The sequence below is a fragment of the Pelodiscus sinensis genome, chromosome Z (assembly GCF_052426305.1).
Source record: "Pelodiscus sinensis isolate ZL-2025 chromosome Z, ASM5242630v1, whole genome shotgun sequence".
NCBI lineage: Eukaryota > Metazoa > Chordata > Testudines > Trionychidae > Pelodiscus > Pelodiscus sinensis.
Genome location: NC_143085.1, coordinates 4,269,429 through 4,283,629, shown reverse-complemented (window position 1 = coordinate 4,283,629; position 14,201 = coordinate 4,269,429). Strand labels below are relative to the sequence as shown.

The following is a 14,201-nucleotide window of genomic DNA, read 5'->3' as shown; positions in this document are numbered from 1 at the left end:
ACCTGCTCACACTTTCCAAAGACGTGAGTACTAACGAGAATTTCTTAGCCTTAAAAACCTCTCTCTATGCTCCCTATCTAGCTCATATTGACCCCTCCTCAACAGTTACTATGCTGTCTTTTGTAAACCTTACCTTTACTTCAGTTTTCACATATGCATGTAAATGCTAAACCACTCTTCTACACTCATTCAAATTATGGTGTGTATTACTAACTACAGAAGCTATTAAGTGTAGGTAAAAGCCTCGCACTTTTAAATGCTGTCTCTATTTCCACATTTGTGTCTTTAACTCAAACTATGCTTGGTTTACCTTTGTCTTAAATACAGTACTGTGTTTTGTGGCCTATATTTTCTTTTCTATGTATCCACTTTGCAAACTTTTGTTTAGTGTTTTAAGAGACCTCCTCTCTTCTCTATGTAAATTGACTTGGATGGCTCACCATCACTTCCTGTGCACGCAACTCCACTTTTTCCAGACACTTTTTGCTTTGCCTGATTTCAACTTCCCCTTAACACTGCTTGGCTGAACTGCTTCATTATTTCTCCCATAGTTTTTAACACACATTAACTCCACATACAATTGGAGCTACACCATTTACTCTATATTGTTACAACAATTTTCAGCTAGATGTGTATACAAATGCTACAAGTCCTTAAGTAAGAATGTCATATGATCTTGAGATTTATCTCTTTGAATCCTAGGCTTAGTTCTAGAAATACCACTTTCTTAAACCAGGATTAAAAGGGAATTACTTGTTACTTTACTACCCTTTAAGTTGACGTTGCTTAACAGTATCCTGTCTTTATTAGCTTGAATCTTCCCTTTTTCTGTAGTTCATATTTTAGACTTAAAAAAATTAGGTTTTGATCTGCTTTGATTTCATCATACAAACTGTTGGGGGAAAACATTTCCATTTTTTTATTTAAACTTACAGATAGGCAAAGTAAGAAAAATTGTGCTTGAACTTATTAAAATCTGATTTAATGATACTTTGTATATTTTGAAGCGTGATGTTGACAGTTTGAGTTTTAATGATTATAAAACTCTAATCTCAATATCTGTATTAAATCATTCTCGCCCCCTATTGGCTGCCCTTTCATAATTTCCTGCAATTATGGAAATTTAAATAAGAGAGCTTAAAATAAAAATGTATTTATCCTATTAAATAATGGATTCAGACAACTTAGATATTTTTAATCATTTGAAATTTAGTACAGTAATTACTCGTTTAACACCTGCCCTCTTAATATGTTTTTGCAATAGCACGATTTTTTTAGGGAACGTTTTTAGAATAACATGACTGTCCCCGAAATAACACAAATAATCAAGTGGCGGATGACTTTGCATGGCAGTATAAGTTGGTGAAAACAGTAGTAATATGCATGAGTGGATGAATACACTTGGTCACAGTGCTCCTTCGCTCACTCACATGTTTATCTTTGTGTTTTAACAAACCACGGTGACTTGTGTTGCTAGTTATCTTGTGTTGCTAGATATCTAAAGTTGTCATTGACAATCCAGCACCAACAAAAAATTGACTTTGCCACCACCACCTGAAACGCAACCCCCACCTTTTCCATTTATTTGTAATGGGAAAATTGACCCCCGCATAGCATGTTTTTGCTTAGCACGAACATTTTCAGAAACGCATCTATAGTGTTGAATGAGGAATTACTATATTGTTTTATGACTTAGTTTAGTTGAATTTATATCTGATTATATGCCAATAGTCCTTTAATTATGAATGTAGATTAGTAGTCTGGCACTTTCAATCTCTATTGAATAGAAATATTCTTTTGAAGCAATAATATTCCAAGTAAACAATTGAATATCATTGTGTTTGTCACTGCTTGTTGAGCTTTATATTCCCATAACATTAGTTCTTCAGATGTAGCAAATCAAATTATCTCTCTAATTTCCTTACATTCTAGACTTTCCCATGATTCAGATGTTCTTGACCCATTAATATACGTGTTTATAATTTTAAATTTGCATACATTCATCTGGTTTGTTTTCTTCAGTAATTTGTCAAAATTAAGTTTCTTTTGTTAATTTTGGTTGTCATCTGCTAACAGAACATAGGATCAGCTCCCTGGAATAATCTCAGAAGTAATTGTTATCAGTACTTCTGTGTGGGGTGTTCCCCCCCCCCCCCCCCACTGATCTAGCCGTTTAATTGACATTTTTCCCCTCAACTTTCAATTTTGACTTAGGTGTCTTGGTGGCTTTAACTTTAGTTACCTGGTACTTCCCCCTGTGTCCAAGTCTCACAGGGAAGAAGGGAATTTAATGTCTGCTGCTAAGGGCGTGGTAGGATATGGAAGAGACCTGATGGGCAAACATGGTGGATGAACAGAAATGGGTGAAAAATGGCATAAGAACTACCCTGAAAACCAAAAAGTCCTCCAGAAAGAGACTTGTACTAAATCAGGGGTGGGGCACCTTCATTGGGTCGGGGGCCACTGACCCACATAAAAATCAGTTGAGAAGCCAAAAAAACCAAAGCTAACCATCGCTGACCTGGGCCTCTACTGAGAAGGAGAAAGACATGGAACCTTGGGGGGGTCCCCAGCTAGTGGCTGTGTGCTCCAGCCCCCCCATGAGTACACCAATACTGCAGGAGAGCCCTGAGCCTCCAGGGTTGCAGCCAGGTAAGCTGGGGTCACATCTGGCCCCTGGGCCTGCGGTTCCCCACTCCGTACTAAATGATGAGGTCACAGTTTCTGTGCTGTGTGTTTAAGAAAGGCTGGTGGGTAAAACAAAAGCTTCCATTTTAAATCTAATGGACTGCTTGACTGTAACTAGGGGGAGGAGGGAACCTGTCTTTTGATTTATGGGATTATTCTGATTCACTGGAAAATTAAATATTTCAGATCTTTGGTATCAAGTAACAGACCCATGGCCATCTAGAATTGCATTGCAGCTGCGGCCATCTAGAGCAAATTACCTGTTTCAAAGGCAGACGGTACCAACTGTGTTGAAGGGAATTTCCATTATCTGCTAGCAATATTTGGGCCTATGTCCAGCAGCTGAACTATTGCAGTTTCACTGATGTGTGTGTACACACTCCAAGTTCATTACAATGGTACATGATAAAAGACTCTTATTCTGTGTAATGTGTTCACAACCTGCGAGTTAAGTAATTCTATCAAATTACAGTGTTAACAGAGCCCAACAGTTACCTCTTACTAAGGATTGTTTAACTTGTCTAATAACACCCCTGGACAAGTTGTCTGTAAGGACTATTGTTGGGAACTGCCGAGTGAAAAGTATAATCCTCTATTGCTTGAGCTAAAAGACCAATCAAATCTGTCAGATCGGATGCAGTAGAAGGCTCCTACGTCTAGACTGGCATGATTTTCCAGAAATGCTTTTAACGGAAAAGTTTTCCGTTAAAAGCATTTTCGGAAAAGAGCGTCTAGATTGGCAGGATGCTTTTCCGCAAAAAAGCCCCGATCACCATTGTTGTTTGCGAAAAACAAATCTGAGCTGTCTACACTGGCCCTTTTGCGCAAAAGTTTTGCACAAAAGGGACTTTTGCCCGAACAGGAGCAGCATAGTATTTCCGCAAAAAGCACTGATTTCTTACAGTAGGAAGTCAGTTCTTTTGTGGAAATTAAAGCGGCCAGTGTAGACAGCTGGCAACTTTTTCCGGAAAAGCAGCTAATTTTTCCGGAAAAACTGGCCAATCTAGACACAGCCACTAAGTATGGTTTAGCACTAAAGGGAGACAAAGATGGTAGTAGAGGTCATGCTAGGATAAAGCTTAGTGAAAGCAGGTGCATGTGAATGGGGACTAAATCTGGCTATTGTTTAAGTTTAGAAGAAACAAAGTTCTTAAATGTTTTCTGCACAAATACCACCTGAAATCACTGTCATTTGACCATGTCCAGGACAGGTTGAGTATATTCTGACTTCACTGAGGGTGTGTGTTAGTTTTCCTTTTCTCAGTACTAGAAGGTGTCCTGTGGAGCAAATAATCACAGTTTAATGGGCTGTATCAGTGATGAGCTTGTGTGTGTGTGTGTGTGTGTGTGTGTGTGTGTGTGTGTGTGTGTGTGCACGCGCATGCGCACGCGCATAATAAGACCACAGCATCCAAAGATATAAACAATGGCTGACTAGGCTTGAATACAACATCCTAGTGGTGATCAGGGTTTCCAAGGCAGAAGGAATAATTTGTTTTCTGTTACACAGAGGTAAAGTGAGTTCATGGTCTGACATGTGAGTGAGGAAATGATGGTTTATTCCACTTATTGGTTAAATAACTACTGCAACCTACCGTGAGAGAATGAAGAGAAGTCATACACCAATCATGACTATTATCTTGTACTCTAGCGGCTTGTTGGCAAATGCTGTCACGTAAGTACAGAGATATGAGGGAGAAGGCACTGACAGCCACAACTGAGGGAATGGTCGCTGGGTAACAAGGGATTCTTCCCTTAACTGGGAGACTGAAGGCAACGTGCTGCTTTGGAGAGTGACTGATCTATATGCACCTCTTCCTCTGAGCGGCAGTGGTTTCTTTGGAGGGGAGAATGTAGGTGTCTTCTACTAGGTTTTGGGTTATGGACGAATGTTGTTGGCAGCTGAGAGATCTGAATAATGTTTAAATCTCTTCAGGAGTTCTCGCTGCAGCCTTTGCCCTGACATGCTGAGGTGTCTGGAGTAATAGCTTGTGAATGCGACTCTTTCAACTTTTCGGAGTCATCCTCCACAACCCACTTAATGCCCCCCTTCTATTCTGGTCCCTCCCCAGATCTCTGGGCAACAAGACCTGCCTTCTGCTGGAAAGGGGGCCGGCTTTGTCTCCATTCCATGCCACACCTTGCTGTGCCTTCGTGTGGCCAGAGGAGAGCACCACGAGACCCCCTCCCAGACCTGGGTATTTCTGGTACAGCATTCTGAACTTCGAATCATAGAAGATGAGGGTTGGGAGAGACCTCAGCAGGTCCTCTAACACGGATTTCCCTAGACTCCATCCTGGGGTCTATAGCCCCTCCCCAAAATTTCCCCAATGTCCCCTCCCCCCCAGTTATATGCAGTGTTGCCCATTTAGTTGGTTGGAAATCTGAATTCAAACAAACACTAATACATCTAAAAGCCTATGCAGTATAGGAGAAATATTTGTACCAAAGAAAGCATAATGGGTTTGAAAACGATGAACTACTGACACATCGTTACTGTCACAGAGCTACTGTCTGTGTGTGTGTGTGTGTGTGTGTGGGAGGGTCCTACTTGCATTCCTACCCCCCCTTTGCTGCCTCCCATCTACTGTGCTTCTGCCTCTATTGGGCCCAGCAGCATGCGTGGAGAGGGGAGGGAGCCAGGTAGCACCACAGAGATGGTGCTGTGGGAAATCAGATTCTAAGCTGGCTCCCCCCAGCACCAGCTCCTATTCCCCCTTCCCCCTTGCTGCCTGTGATAGAGGTAGCAGGGGAAAGAGGGGGGATTCCAGTAGTCAACTACTCACTTACAAATTAGGGATGTAGTCAAGTGAGCTCTTCCCTGACAGGCAATGATGAGCAAGGGTGAGTGGAAAGGCTTCAGGACCAGGCTGTATTTACATGAACATGCCTATTCTTCATAGGTGTCTGGCAGATTAACTGTGCTGCCCAATTCTGGCTATTGTGGGATTGATTACAAATAACTGTAGTATTAATGTGTGGGGGTCACAAAATGTGGCTACCCCTTCATGGCAAGATACCTTTTTGTCTCAGCAGTTTCCGCTCCTCTGCCTTGGCAAGATGGGCCTGGGGTAAATCAACCCCTATCTTTTGTGCGTGACAGTCTTTTCCTCTCCCCTCCAGGGAAAGACACACAGCCTCTCGTGGAAATGCTGACTCCTCTGCCACTAGCCTATTAATACCTGGTCTCACCCCCTTCTCTCAACAAGGGAGGGGTTTAAAAAGGTTTTAGGCAGCTGTTAACTGGATTCAGCTGATCCTTATTGGCCAGTGGTAACTCTCTTCCCTATCTGGTAAGAAAGGGCTTTCAGCATGCCAGACCTTGTAGCTCTTTCTTCTAATACCCTCTTGTAGCCGGCTGGGCTGACTCACACCTTATCGTATGAGTAAAGGGCAGCAGAACGGTATGCAACCTGACAGACTGAGGGGTCTTCCTCAGCGCTTCAATTGTGCTAGGGCTTGCTAGAGCTAAGCCCTCACACCTTTAGGCTTGGCAGTTCACAGCCTGGGCATCTCTGGGCTTGCTATATCTGTTAAAGCAACAGCCGTGCTGAGCCCCTGGTCACAACTGAACGGTACTCCCTAAGCAGGTGGTTTGGCTGTCCCACCCCAGTGGAGAGACACACACGCATAGTGGAGTCACACGTGCTGTTTGACCTGCCTCTCTCTCCTGTTTAGAGAGCTGATTAGGCTCCACTGAGAATTTTTGGTTTGTTCCATGACCACTAGAGCTGCAACCACTGATAATCAGGTCTACATGCTTCGATGAACTGCAGGAGCCTGTTTCTGTGGAAGAAACAGCCCAGCTTAGCAGTCAGATTCCCCACAGAGTTGAAATCGCGGAGTTGGACAGACCCTCCTGACTCTCCGATCACAGTGCCGCGTGGCAGCAGAAGATGTCGGTGCAGCACTTTGGGAATGGCCCAACAAACAGCAGAAGGTTACTATCAAATCACCTTCACTCTTCTCTATTGTAGACTAAAGAATCCCTCAGCCTCTCCTCATAAGTCATGTGCTCCTGTCCCCAAATCATTTTCCTTGCCCTCCCCAATGCATCCTTTCTGCAGTGGGGGGGAAGGGCAAAAATGGACACAGTCCTCCAGATGTGGCCTCACTAGTCCCAAACAGAGAGGAATAATCACTTCCCTCTATCTGCTGGCAATGCTCCTACTTATGCAGCCCACTATGCCATAAGCCTTCTTTGCTACAAGGACATACTGTTGATGACTATCCAGCTTCTTGTGTACTGTAATTCCCCTGTCCCTTTCTGCTGAATTGCTGCTCAGCCAGTCAGTCCCCAGCCTGAAACAATGCTTGGGATTCTTCCAGGAGTGTACCAGCAATCAAAACAGGCCTGGGAAATGGGTTGAGAACAGCCCTCCCCATGACGTCACCCCTGTGTGCCCATCAAGCCCCTCCCCCTGTGTCATGTCTGGCACACGGTGCAGGCGATGGGTCGGGCTCTGCATACCGCATACAGTGCGAATGTGGAGCTGCTCCAAGTGAGGGGCAATGGTGTGTGGACACGACAGCCTACCGGGAAATTCCCGGTATCCCGCCAGGCCAATCCACCCCTGGATTCTGCACTTGTCCTTGTTGAACCTCCTCAGATTTCTTTTGGCCCAATCCTCCAATTTGTCTAGGTCCCTCTGGACTCTATTACTACACTCTAGCATACCACCTCTCTCTCCAGCTTGGCATCAACTGTGAACTTGCAGAGGGTGCAGTCCATCCTCCAGATCAGTAGTTCTCAAACTGTTCTGTTGGCTTGCTTAGGGAAAGGTGCAAGCAGGTCTGCAGAGCCTTGTTTACCTAAAAGGTCCACATCCACAGAACCTTGCTGCTCCCATTGGCTTCCGGTTTTGTGTTCAGCCAAAGGGAGCCGTGGGAAGCTGCAGCCCAGGCCACACCGCTTCCTGCGGCTCCCCTTGCCTGGAAATAGCCAACTGGAGCCAGTGGGAGCCACGACGCTTTGTGGCTATGGAACCTTTAGGTAAGTCAAGGGCCTGCTAATGGCTTTCCCAAAGTGGGCCCATGGAACAGTCTGCGTACCACTGATCCAGATAATTAACAAAGAGATTGAACAAAACCCTAGGATGCTCCGTTTGATACTGACAGCCAACTAAATATCAAGCCGTAGATTGCTACCTGTGGAGCCAGAAGATTTAGCCAATTTTCTATCCACTTTAAAGTCCATCCCTCCAATCCATACCTATTTAACTTTCTGCCAAGAAATCTGCATCACATCCTCCACTTTCCTGTATCAACAGAGCAAGTTACCTCATTGTACAGGTTGCACCTCCCTTAACCAGGACTCTCTTGTCCAGCAAGATCCATGGTCTGTCATCACCACACATGTTCCTGGACAAGAGAGCCCTGGAGGCCACTGAGGCTGGTAGTAGATGGGCCACAGCAGCTAGGGAAGCAGCAGTGCTGGGCAGTGGTGGAGTGCAATCGAGGCTGCCTGCCGCCCAGCAATGGGGCTTGCACCACAGCAGTGCAGGAGGGGAAGGCTGACTCGGGATGTGTCAGCCTGGGTGGCAGCAGAGCAGCAGTATCCTGGACACTGGCAACAGGGCCACAGCAGCCTGGGAGGAGAAACAGCACGGCTGGGGCCATGTGCCACCCAACAGAGGGGCTGCGGCCACAGCAACCCAGGAGGGAAAACCTGGCCGTGGCAGTGGCAGCCCAAGAGGGGAAGCTGGGCTCGATTCGTGGCAGCCCGGCAGAAGCAGCACAGCTGGGTGCACGTGCCACCCAGTAGGAAGTAGAGCTGGGGCTGAGGCGGTGGCAGCCTGATTGGGCTTAATGCTGCCTGGCCGGCGGCAGAGCTGGGGCTCGGACTGGCCAGCTGGCAACCTGACCAGCCAGAGGAGCCAGCAGCAGGGGGGGCAGCAGGCTGAAGGGCTGGTGTCAAGGGACCTCCCCTTGTCCAGCAAATTCCCTCTTCTGGGACTGGTCAGATGCTGAGAGTGCCAGACCAGGGAGGTCCAACCTGTAGAAGGCCATTAGGTTGGTCAGGCACAGTGTGTCCTGGTGAATTCCCATTGACTGTCCTGGTCACCTTCCTCTCCTCCAAGTGTTCCAAAATGGACTTCTGGAGGGCCTGTTCCATGACTTTTCTAGGGCCTGAGGTGAGTCTGACTGGTTTGTGGTTCCCTATTTCCTTTCCTTTCCTTTTAAAGATGGGCACTAAATTTGCCTCTTTTTCCAGTTGTCTGGGACCTCACCTACTTGCCATGAGTTTGCAGAGCCATTGGCCATTATCTCTGAAATCACGCCAGCCTATTCTCTCAGATGCATCAGATCTGGCCCCATAGGCTTGTGCATGCCCCATTTTTCTAAATGGTCTTTAACCTACTCTTTCAACACTGAGGGCTGCTCGCTTCCTCCCCATACTGTGCTGCCCAGTGCCGCAGTCTGGGAGCTGACTTTGTGGCAATTGAGGCAAAAAAAGCATGGAGTACTTCAACTTTTTCCACATCATCTGTCACCAAGTTGCCTTCCCTTTTCAGCTAGGGTCCCGCACATTCCGTGAGCTGCTTCTTGTTGCTAATATAGCTATAAAAACCCTTCTTGTTAATGTTCACATCCCTTGCTAGCTGCAACTTAGTCATTCTTTGGCATTCATGATTATATCCCTTTATGCTTGAATCACTCTGCCTGGTAGTAACTAGAGTGGTGTGCTGGGATTTTAAATAAAACTTCCATATGTTTAAGACTGTTCAAGTTGTGACACAAATTAAAAACTCGCTGGTAAAGTTGTTCATCCAGCGATAACTGTTGCTTGCTGTTCTTCCCCTACGTGAATTAAGACAGGTCCGGCTTGGCTTTGTTCAGTGCTAGGCAGGAAATTCAATGTCACAACCCTAATGTCTGAGAAGTAATTGTAGCCCCCTTAATTACTTCATAGCTCCTCTGTCATGGTGGCCTGCTGCTGAGAAGTGCTGTCTGACGGAAATACTAACAAAGCCTCAGCAGAGCTGAGAGGTTTCAGAGGTTAAAACCATTTGCAGATAACTGCTTGCTGGAGAGTTACAGCACCTTCTGCTTCAGACAGCAGCGGAAAGTAATTGTTCTGACTGGACCCAGCAATAATCCTTGGAGAAAAGACACAGCTTCAACAGGGAAAAACTAGGCCATTTTCACTTAACACTCTTGTCTATGCTACCTAGCCAGAGGCATCAGGTAAGTACTGAAATGTTACTCGTAACATTAAGCTTCATGCTGCAGCATTCACATTCTCGTGTATAGGAGGCATGTTGCCCTGTAGTGACTGGCCCTTCTAGGGAACCTAGTAGCTTTACCTCAGGCAGTAAAGACTTGTTCTAATCTGCGCTGTGCTCCGGATTACAGGAAAAGCAGGCAGCTCAGTGCTCCAGTTTCTTACAGCAGTCAGACTCTCTTCCCTGACAGGGTCCATCTCACGCTGAAGTGTTTCACTGAGAGGGCTTCTTTCTTCTGGTTGTAGATCCATGTATGTTCAGTATCCTCACTGGCCCTTCTGCGTGCATGCTTTTTTCTTCCTGCTTTGGCAGGACTTGGCCTCAGGTTATGCTAGTTAGAAATGGAAACTCACCTCTTAGCTGAGAGGAGCCCTTGCAAGGCTGGGGAGCTGGTCGAGGACTCATTGGATGTTCCACTATTTCTAAGCTCAGAGGACACTTGGGAGCTGAGTGCTGAACTGCAACACAGACTGTGACCGTAACACTTGAGCGCCTTGCTGTCTGATCATCCCTGCCCTGAGGAGCAGGCCCCGCAGAGCTGCACTGCCCTAATAGGAACTTCGGGGGTGGTCGTCGTTCCAGGAAATGCTCCCAGATATGCAGGCAGAGACATTGACACCACTGTTCCCCTGTGTCTTTCCAGCTGTGTGGAGCCAAGGGAGTGAGAGGTCATGTCCTGGCCTTAGCCTGGCCCTCTTTGGGGGGCTACAGGGCGACTGGCTGGGCCTGCCTCCAGACATGGCGTTCAAGGGAAGAGACGCTTTGTACAGTATGTGCACAGCCTAGCCTTCAATAGCCTGGAGTGACATCCCTCGCTATGGTATTTGAGTCACTTGCGCTGATTAAGAACAGTGAGAAACAAGGTCCTTTGTAATGTAAAGGGCCTGTGATAAACTCCTCCCCACCCCTGCTGGAAGGATGGGTCCCTTATCAGTCAGTGTGCCCCACGTCCACTCCCGGACAGCCAGACCACTCAGCGCACTGTTGCCAGCGGCGTATTGCATCAGGCGGCAGTCCCAGGCTGCAGGGGCAGGGATGTGGTCCTTCAGAGGAGCCACTCCTGGCACTCTCGTGAGCAGGAAGCTGCAGAGACCAGCCCAGATGGGACGAGATGAGCCTTTAACGTCGGATCAAATTACGAACAGTTGACTGAGGGACACAGAGTGATCTAATAGAGCTGGAGTCTGGCAAAGCATCTAACAGGCTTCGCAGTGTTCACGGAAGTGAGGTGGCATCTGAACCCCGCTGACAATGAGGGCTCTTATCTGACTGCACTGCAAGAGCAGGAATAACCCACACACCTAGTGAGGCTCACTGTCCCATGCAGTGGCACTTAGACCACTTTCAGCAAGAGAGAAGAGCAAGGGAGCTCTACAGCCTAAGCTGAGAGCCAGCTGTAGAGGCCTCTACACTGAGGTCCCAGGTTTGGTTCTGCCGGTCAGTAGTTACACAGGCGTGCCCAATGACTTCACTAGACTTTTTGGCACGGGGGTGAGTTCTGAAAATCAAAAGTGGGAATCAGGCATTCGGGTCCTAAGTAACGGCCATTTGAGTTGGGGGCCCATTTGCCTTGGGTAGCTTTAGCAAGCTCCTAGTAATCTACCTCCCTTCCAAATGGAGTAGCTGCAGTCTGATTTCTCTGAATGGAATGAGACTTTGGCCTCATTCAGTTGCTCTTTTCTGCACACTCCCTTCAGAGGAGACCACTGGTAAGAATCCAGGGTGCAATTTCCATTGTATTTGAAAACTGATCGCTAGAAGCAATCCCCTGGAACCATTTTAAGGGATCCCCTGTGGGGTTGCCTGCTCACAGTGTCTCTCTCCACAGAAAGATGAAGCGCTATTTGATGGTTGGGCTTCTGACTGTCTTCCTGGTGGGCCTGGCCCTTTTCTTTGGACTTTTCTTCGGGCTGCGCAATTCCCCTACAATTCTCTACAAGAATGCAGCTGTGGCTACAGATGCTGAGCAGTGCTCCGTAATTGGAAGGTATCTGTCATTACTTGTGCCCACTCCTTTCTCTGAGCTCCTGTAACAAAGCCAAGGACTGTTCTGTTTGCTCTCCCTCAGGAGCTGCATGCTGGCTGTCTGCCTGCCATGCACCCTTGTGCTCTGCAATCTGTCCCCTAGCTTCAGGAGAACGGAACTGCGGAGTCTTGCATTGCTGGGTTTGCTCCCCATGCCTGAAAGAACATGGCTGCTGGCAATCTGTGAATGGGTTTAGAGGCCACAGTCAAGGGAGCCATGAAATAAACTTTTCGAGCTGCTCTGAAAATCCTTTTTTTTTTTTTTTTCAGTCTCCACAGGGATGTTAATGGCCCATTTAAAATACAAGTGGGACCATTAAATGCCACAGGCAACTCTCTGAAACCTGAGCAGGGTTTTCAAACTTATCTTAATGCACATTTGTCCAGCCCACACCAGCAGGAGATGGTGCTTAATAAAAATTGCTCCATCACAGCAGATGGAAAGAGTCAAAGATGATGCTACTTGGGGAGAGCGTGGTTTTCTGCGGGCTTCTTCCCTGTGAAACTGCACCAGCATCTTTGTCATCTCAAGTAAAATGCCAAGAAGGTGGCTACATAGTGCTTCCCTCCTGCCTCTGTGCTAAAGCCAGCAACTCCTGGAGGTCCCGTGAGCAGGAGGAGGGAATGGCGGCTATACTGGGATGCTAAAGCTATTTTATAATAGCTAGCTGATGCTATGTGTAACACAATTTATTTGAGTTGCTGGCCTCCAAGCGGGCAGCATGTCAACGTATCTTTACAGGGAGAACACATCTCTTGTATCTCTCTGTTGAAATCCCCATAGCCAGGCCAAATCTGGTACAAAAGGCAGTCTTGTCTGTAACAGCCCTGCCATCTACCATGTACATGGATGGAGTACCCGACTGGGGTCCTGAAAGTGCGGGAAAAGAGGCTGCTGTGCTTATCTGGATTATAATATTGTTCTCTTTTTTGCCTGTGTAGGGACATCCTTCAGCAAGGAGGCTCCGCCGTGGATGCTGCCATTGCAGCTCTGCTCTGTGTAGGCCTCATGAATCCACACAGTATGGGAATTGGCGGGGGTCTTGTCTTCACCATCTACACCAACTCCGGTAAGAGGGTCAGGACAGCTTGAACCCCTGGTCCAGCATCCTTGGGACCTGACCAGTCCCAAACAAGGGAATTTGCTGAACCAGGAGAAGTCAATGCTGGCTCTTTTGCTGCTGCCAAAGCAGTTCCCTGAAGCTGAGAAGCTGGCATCGACGGAGCGTGGAAGGGGGCACTTAGGGGAAGAAACAGGACAGCTGCAGAACTCTGCACCTATGGCCCCAACTAGGGGACTCCGCAGCCGCCTCAAAGTTTCTCCCCCACATCTCTGCTCCTCCTAGTCTTGCCTTCCCCCCTCCCCCGAGTTTGAATGCTGCAAATGAGCTATTTGTGATGCTCTGGGAGAGCAGGGGAGGAGTTGCTGAGCATGGGGCACCTGGCTTTTTCCCCAGGCATGCTCCAGCCCCAGAGCAGCCACAGATGCCCAGCAACAAATGTTGCTGGATGAGGGAAGCCTGAACTACAGAGGTGCAACCTGTAGTAAATGCCGACACTATGGCACTTGAAACACGGCTCTGTCTAAGCAAAGTTATTGCTGGTATCCTCTCACAAGATGGGTATGACGAACATCACCCCTTCCAGTAAAGGCAGGGCATTCTCTGGCATCCCAGCCAAGCAGGAGTTGGTTCTCAGTGTTGTAGTACTCCAGTCCAGTTCAGAGGTTCGGTAACTCAAAGCCAGGGTACTGTATGTTTGGGGCAAAGAGCAAAGACCATCCTTCTCCCGGTGTGTCTTTAAAGGACAAGCAGAAGTCATCAATGCAAGAGAGGTGGCTCCAATGAAAGCATCCGTGGGCATGTTTGGGAACAACACAGAGCTCTCTGTCCTAGGTAAGGAGATGTGAGATGGTGCTGATATGTTGACTCCAGTAAGTGAATCCTTGGACTGTTCAGACTTTTTAGCTACAGTTACAATGTCTCTGAGGTTCAAAGCACTGACTACTCTGCATCTTATAGCTGGAGTTGGACCTGGGATGCCCTCCGCCTCCGTTTCCCCAGAAACCTCTTCTGTTTCCTGCTGATTGCCATTGTGTATCTTGACTTGTCCAGGAGATCCGAATGTACTGTCCCCATTGTTTCATTCATACAAAGAACAATGTAGAAAATTGATCTTAATACACAACTGTTAAGGGGCTATATATATATATATATATATATATATATATATATATATATATATATCTTTTTTTTTTTTTTT

The 14,201-nt window shown here is 47.0% G+C and overlaps 1 protein-coding gene across 3 annotated transcripts in view; it reads left to right on the top strand.

Moving 5' to 3' along the window:
• GGT1 (gamma-glutamyltransferase 1) overlaps nucleotides 1–14,201 on the top strand; it is a 67,083-nt gene that overhangs the window by 26,522 nt on the left and 26,360 nt on the right. For 2 of the 3 annotated variants that reach the window (XM_075897976.2, XM_075897977.2), the window contains exons 2-4: nucleotides 11,743–11,901; nucleotides 12,882–13,009; nucleotides 13,745–13,834. The exons of the other annotated variant lie outside the window; for it this stretch is intronic. In XM_075897976.2, the coding sequence (XP_075754091.2) occupies nucleotides 11,747–11,901; nucleotides 12,882–13,009; nucleotides 13,745–13,834 (373 nt within the window). In that variant the 5' untranslated portion in view covers nucleotides 11,743–11,746. The remainder of the gene's footprint in view (nucleotides 1–11,742; nucleotides 11,902–12,881; nucleotides 13,010–13,744; nucleotides 13,835–14,201) is intronic. 3 annotated transcript variants of the gene reach the window in all.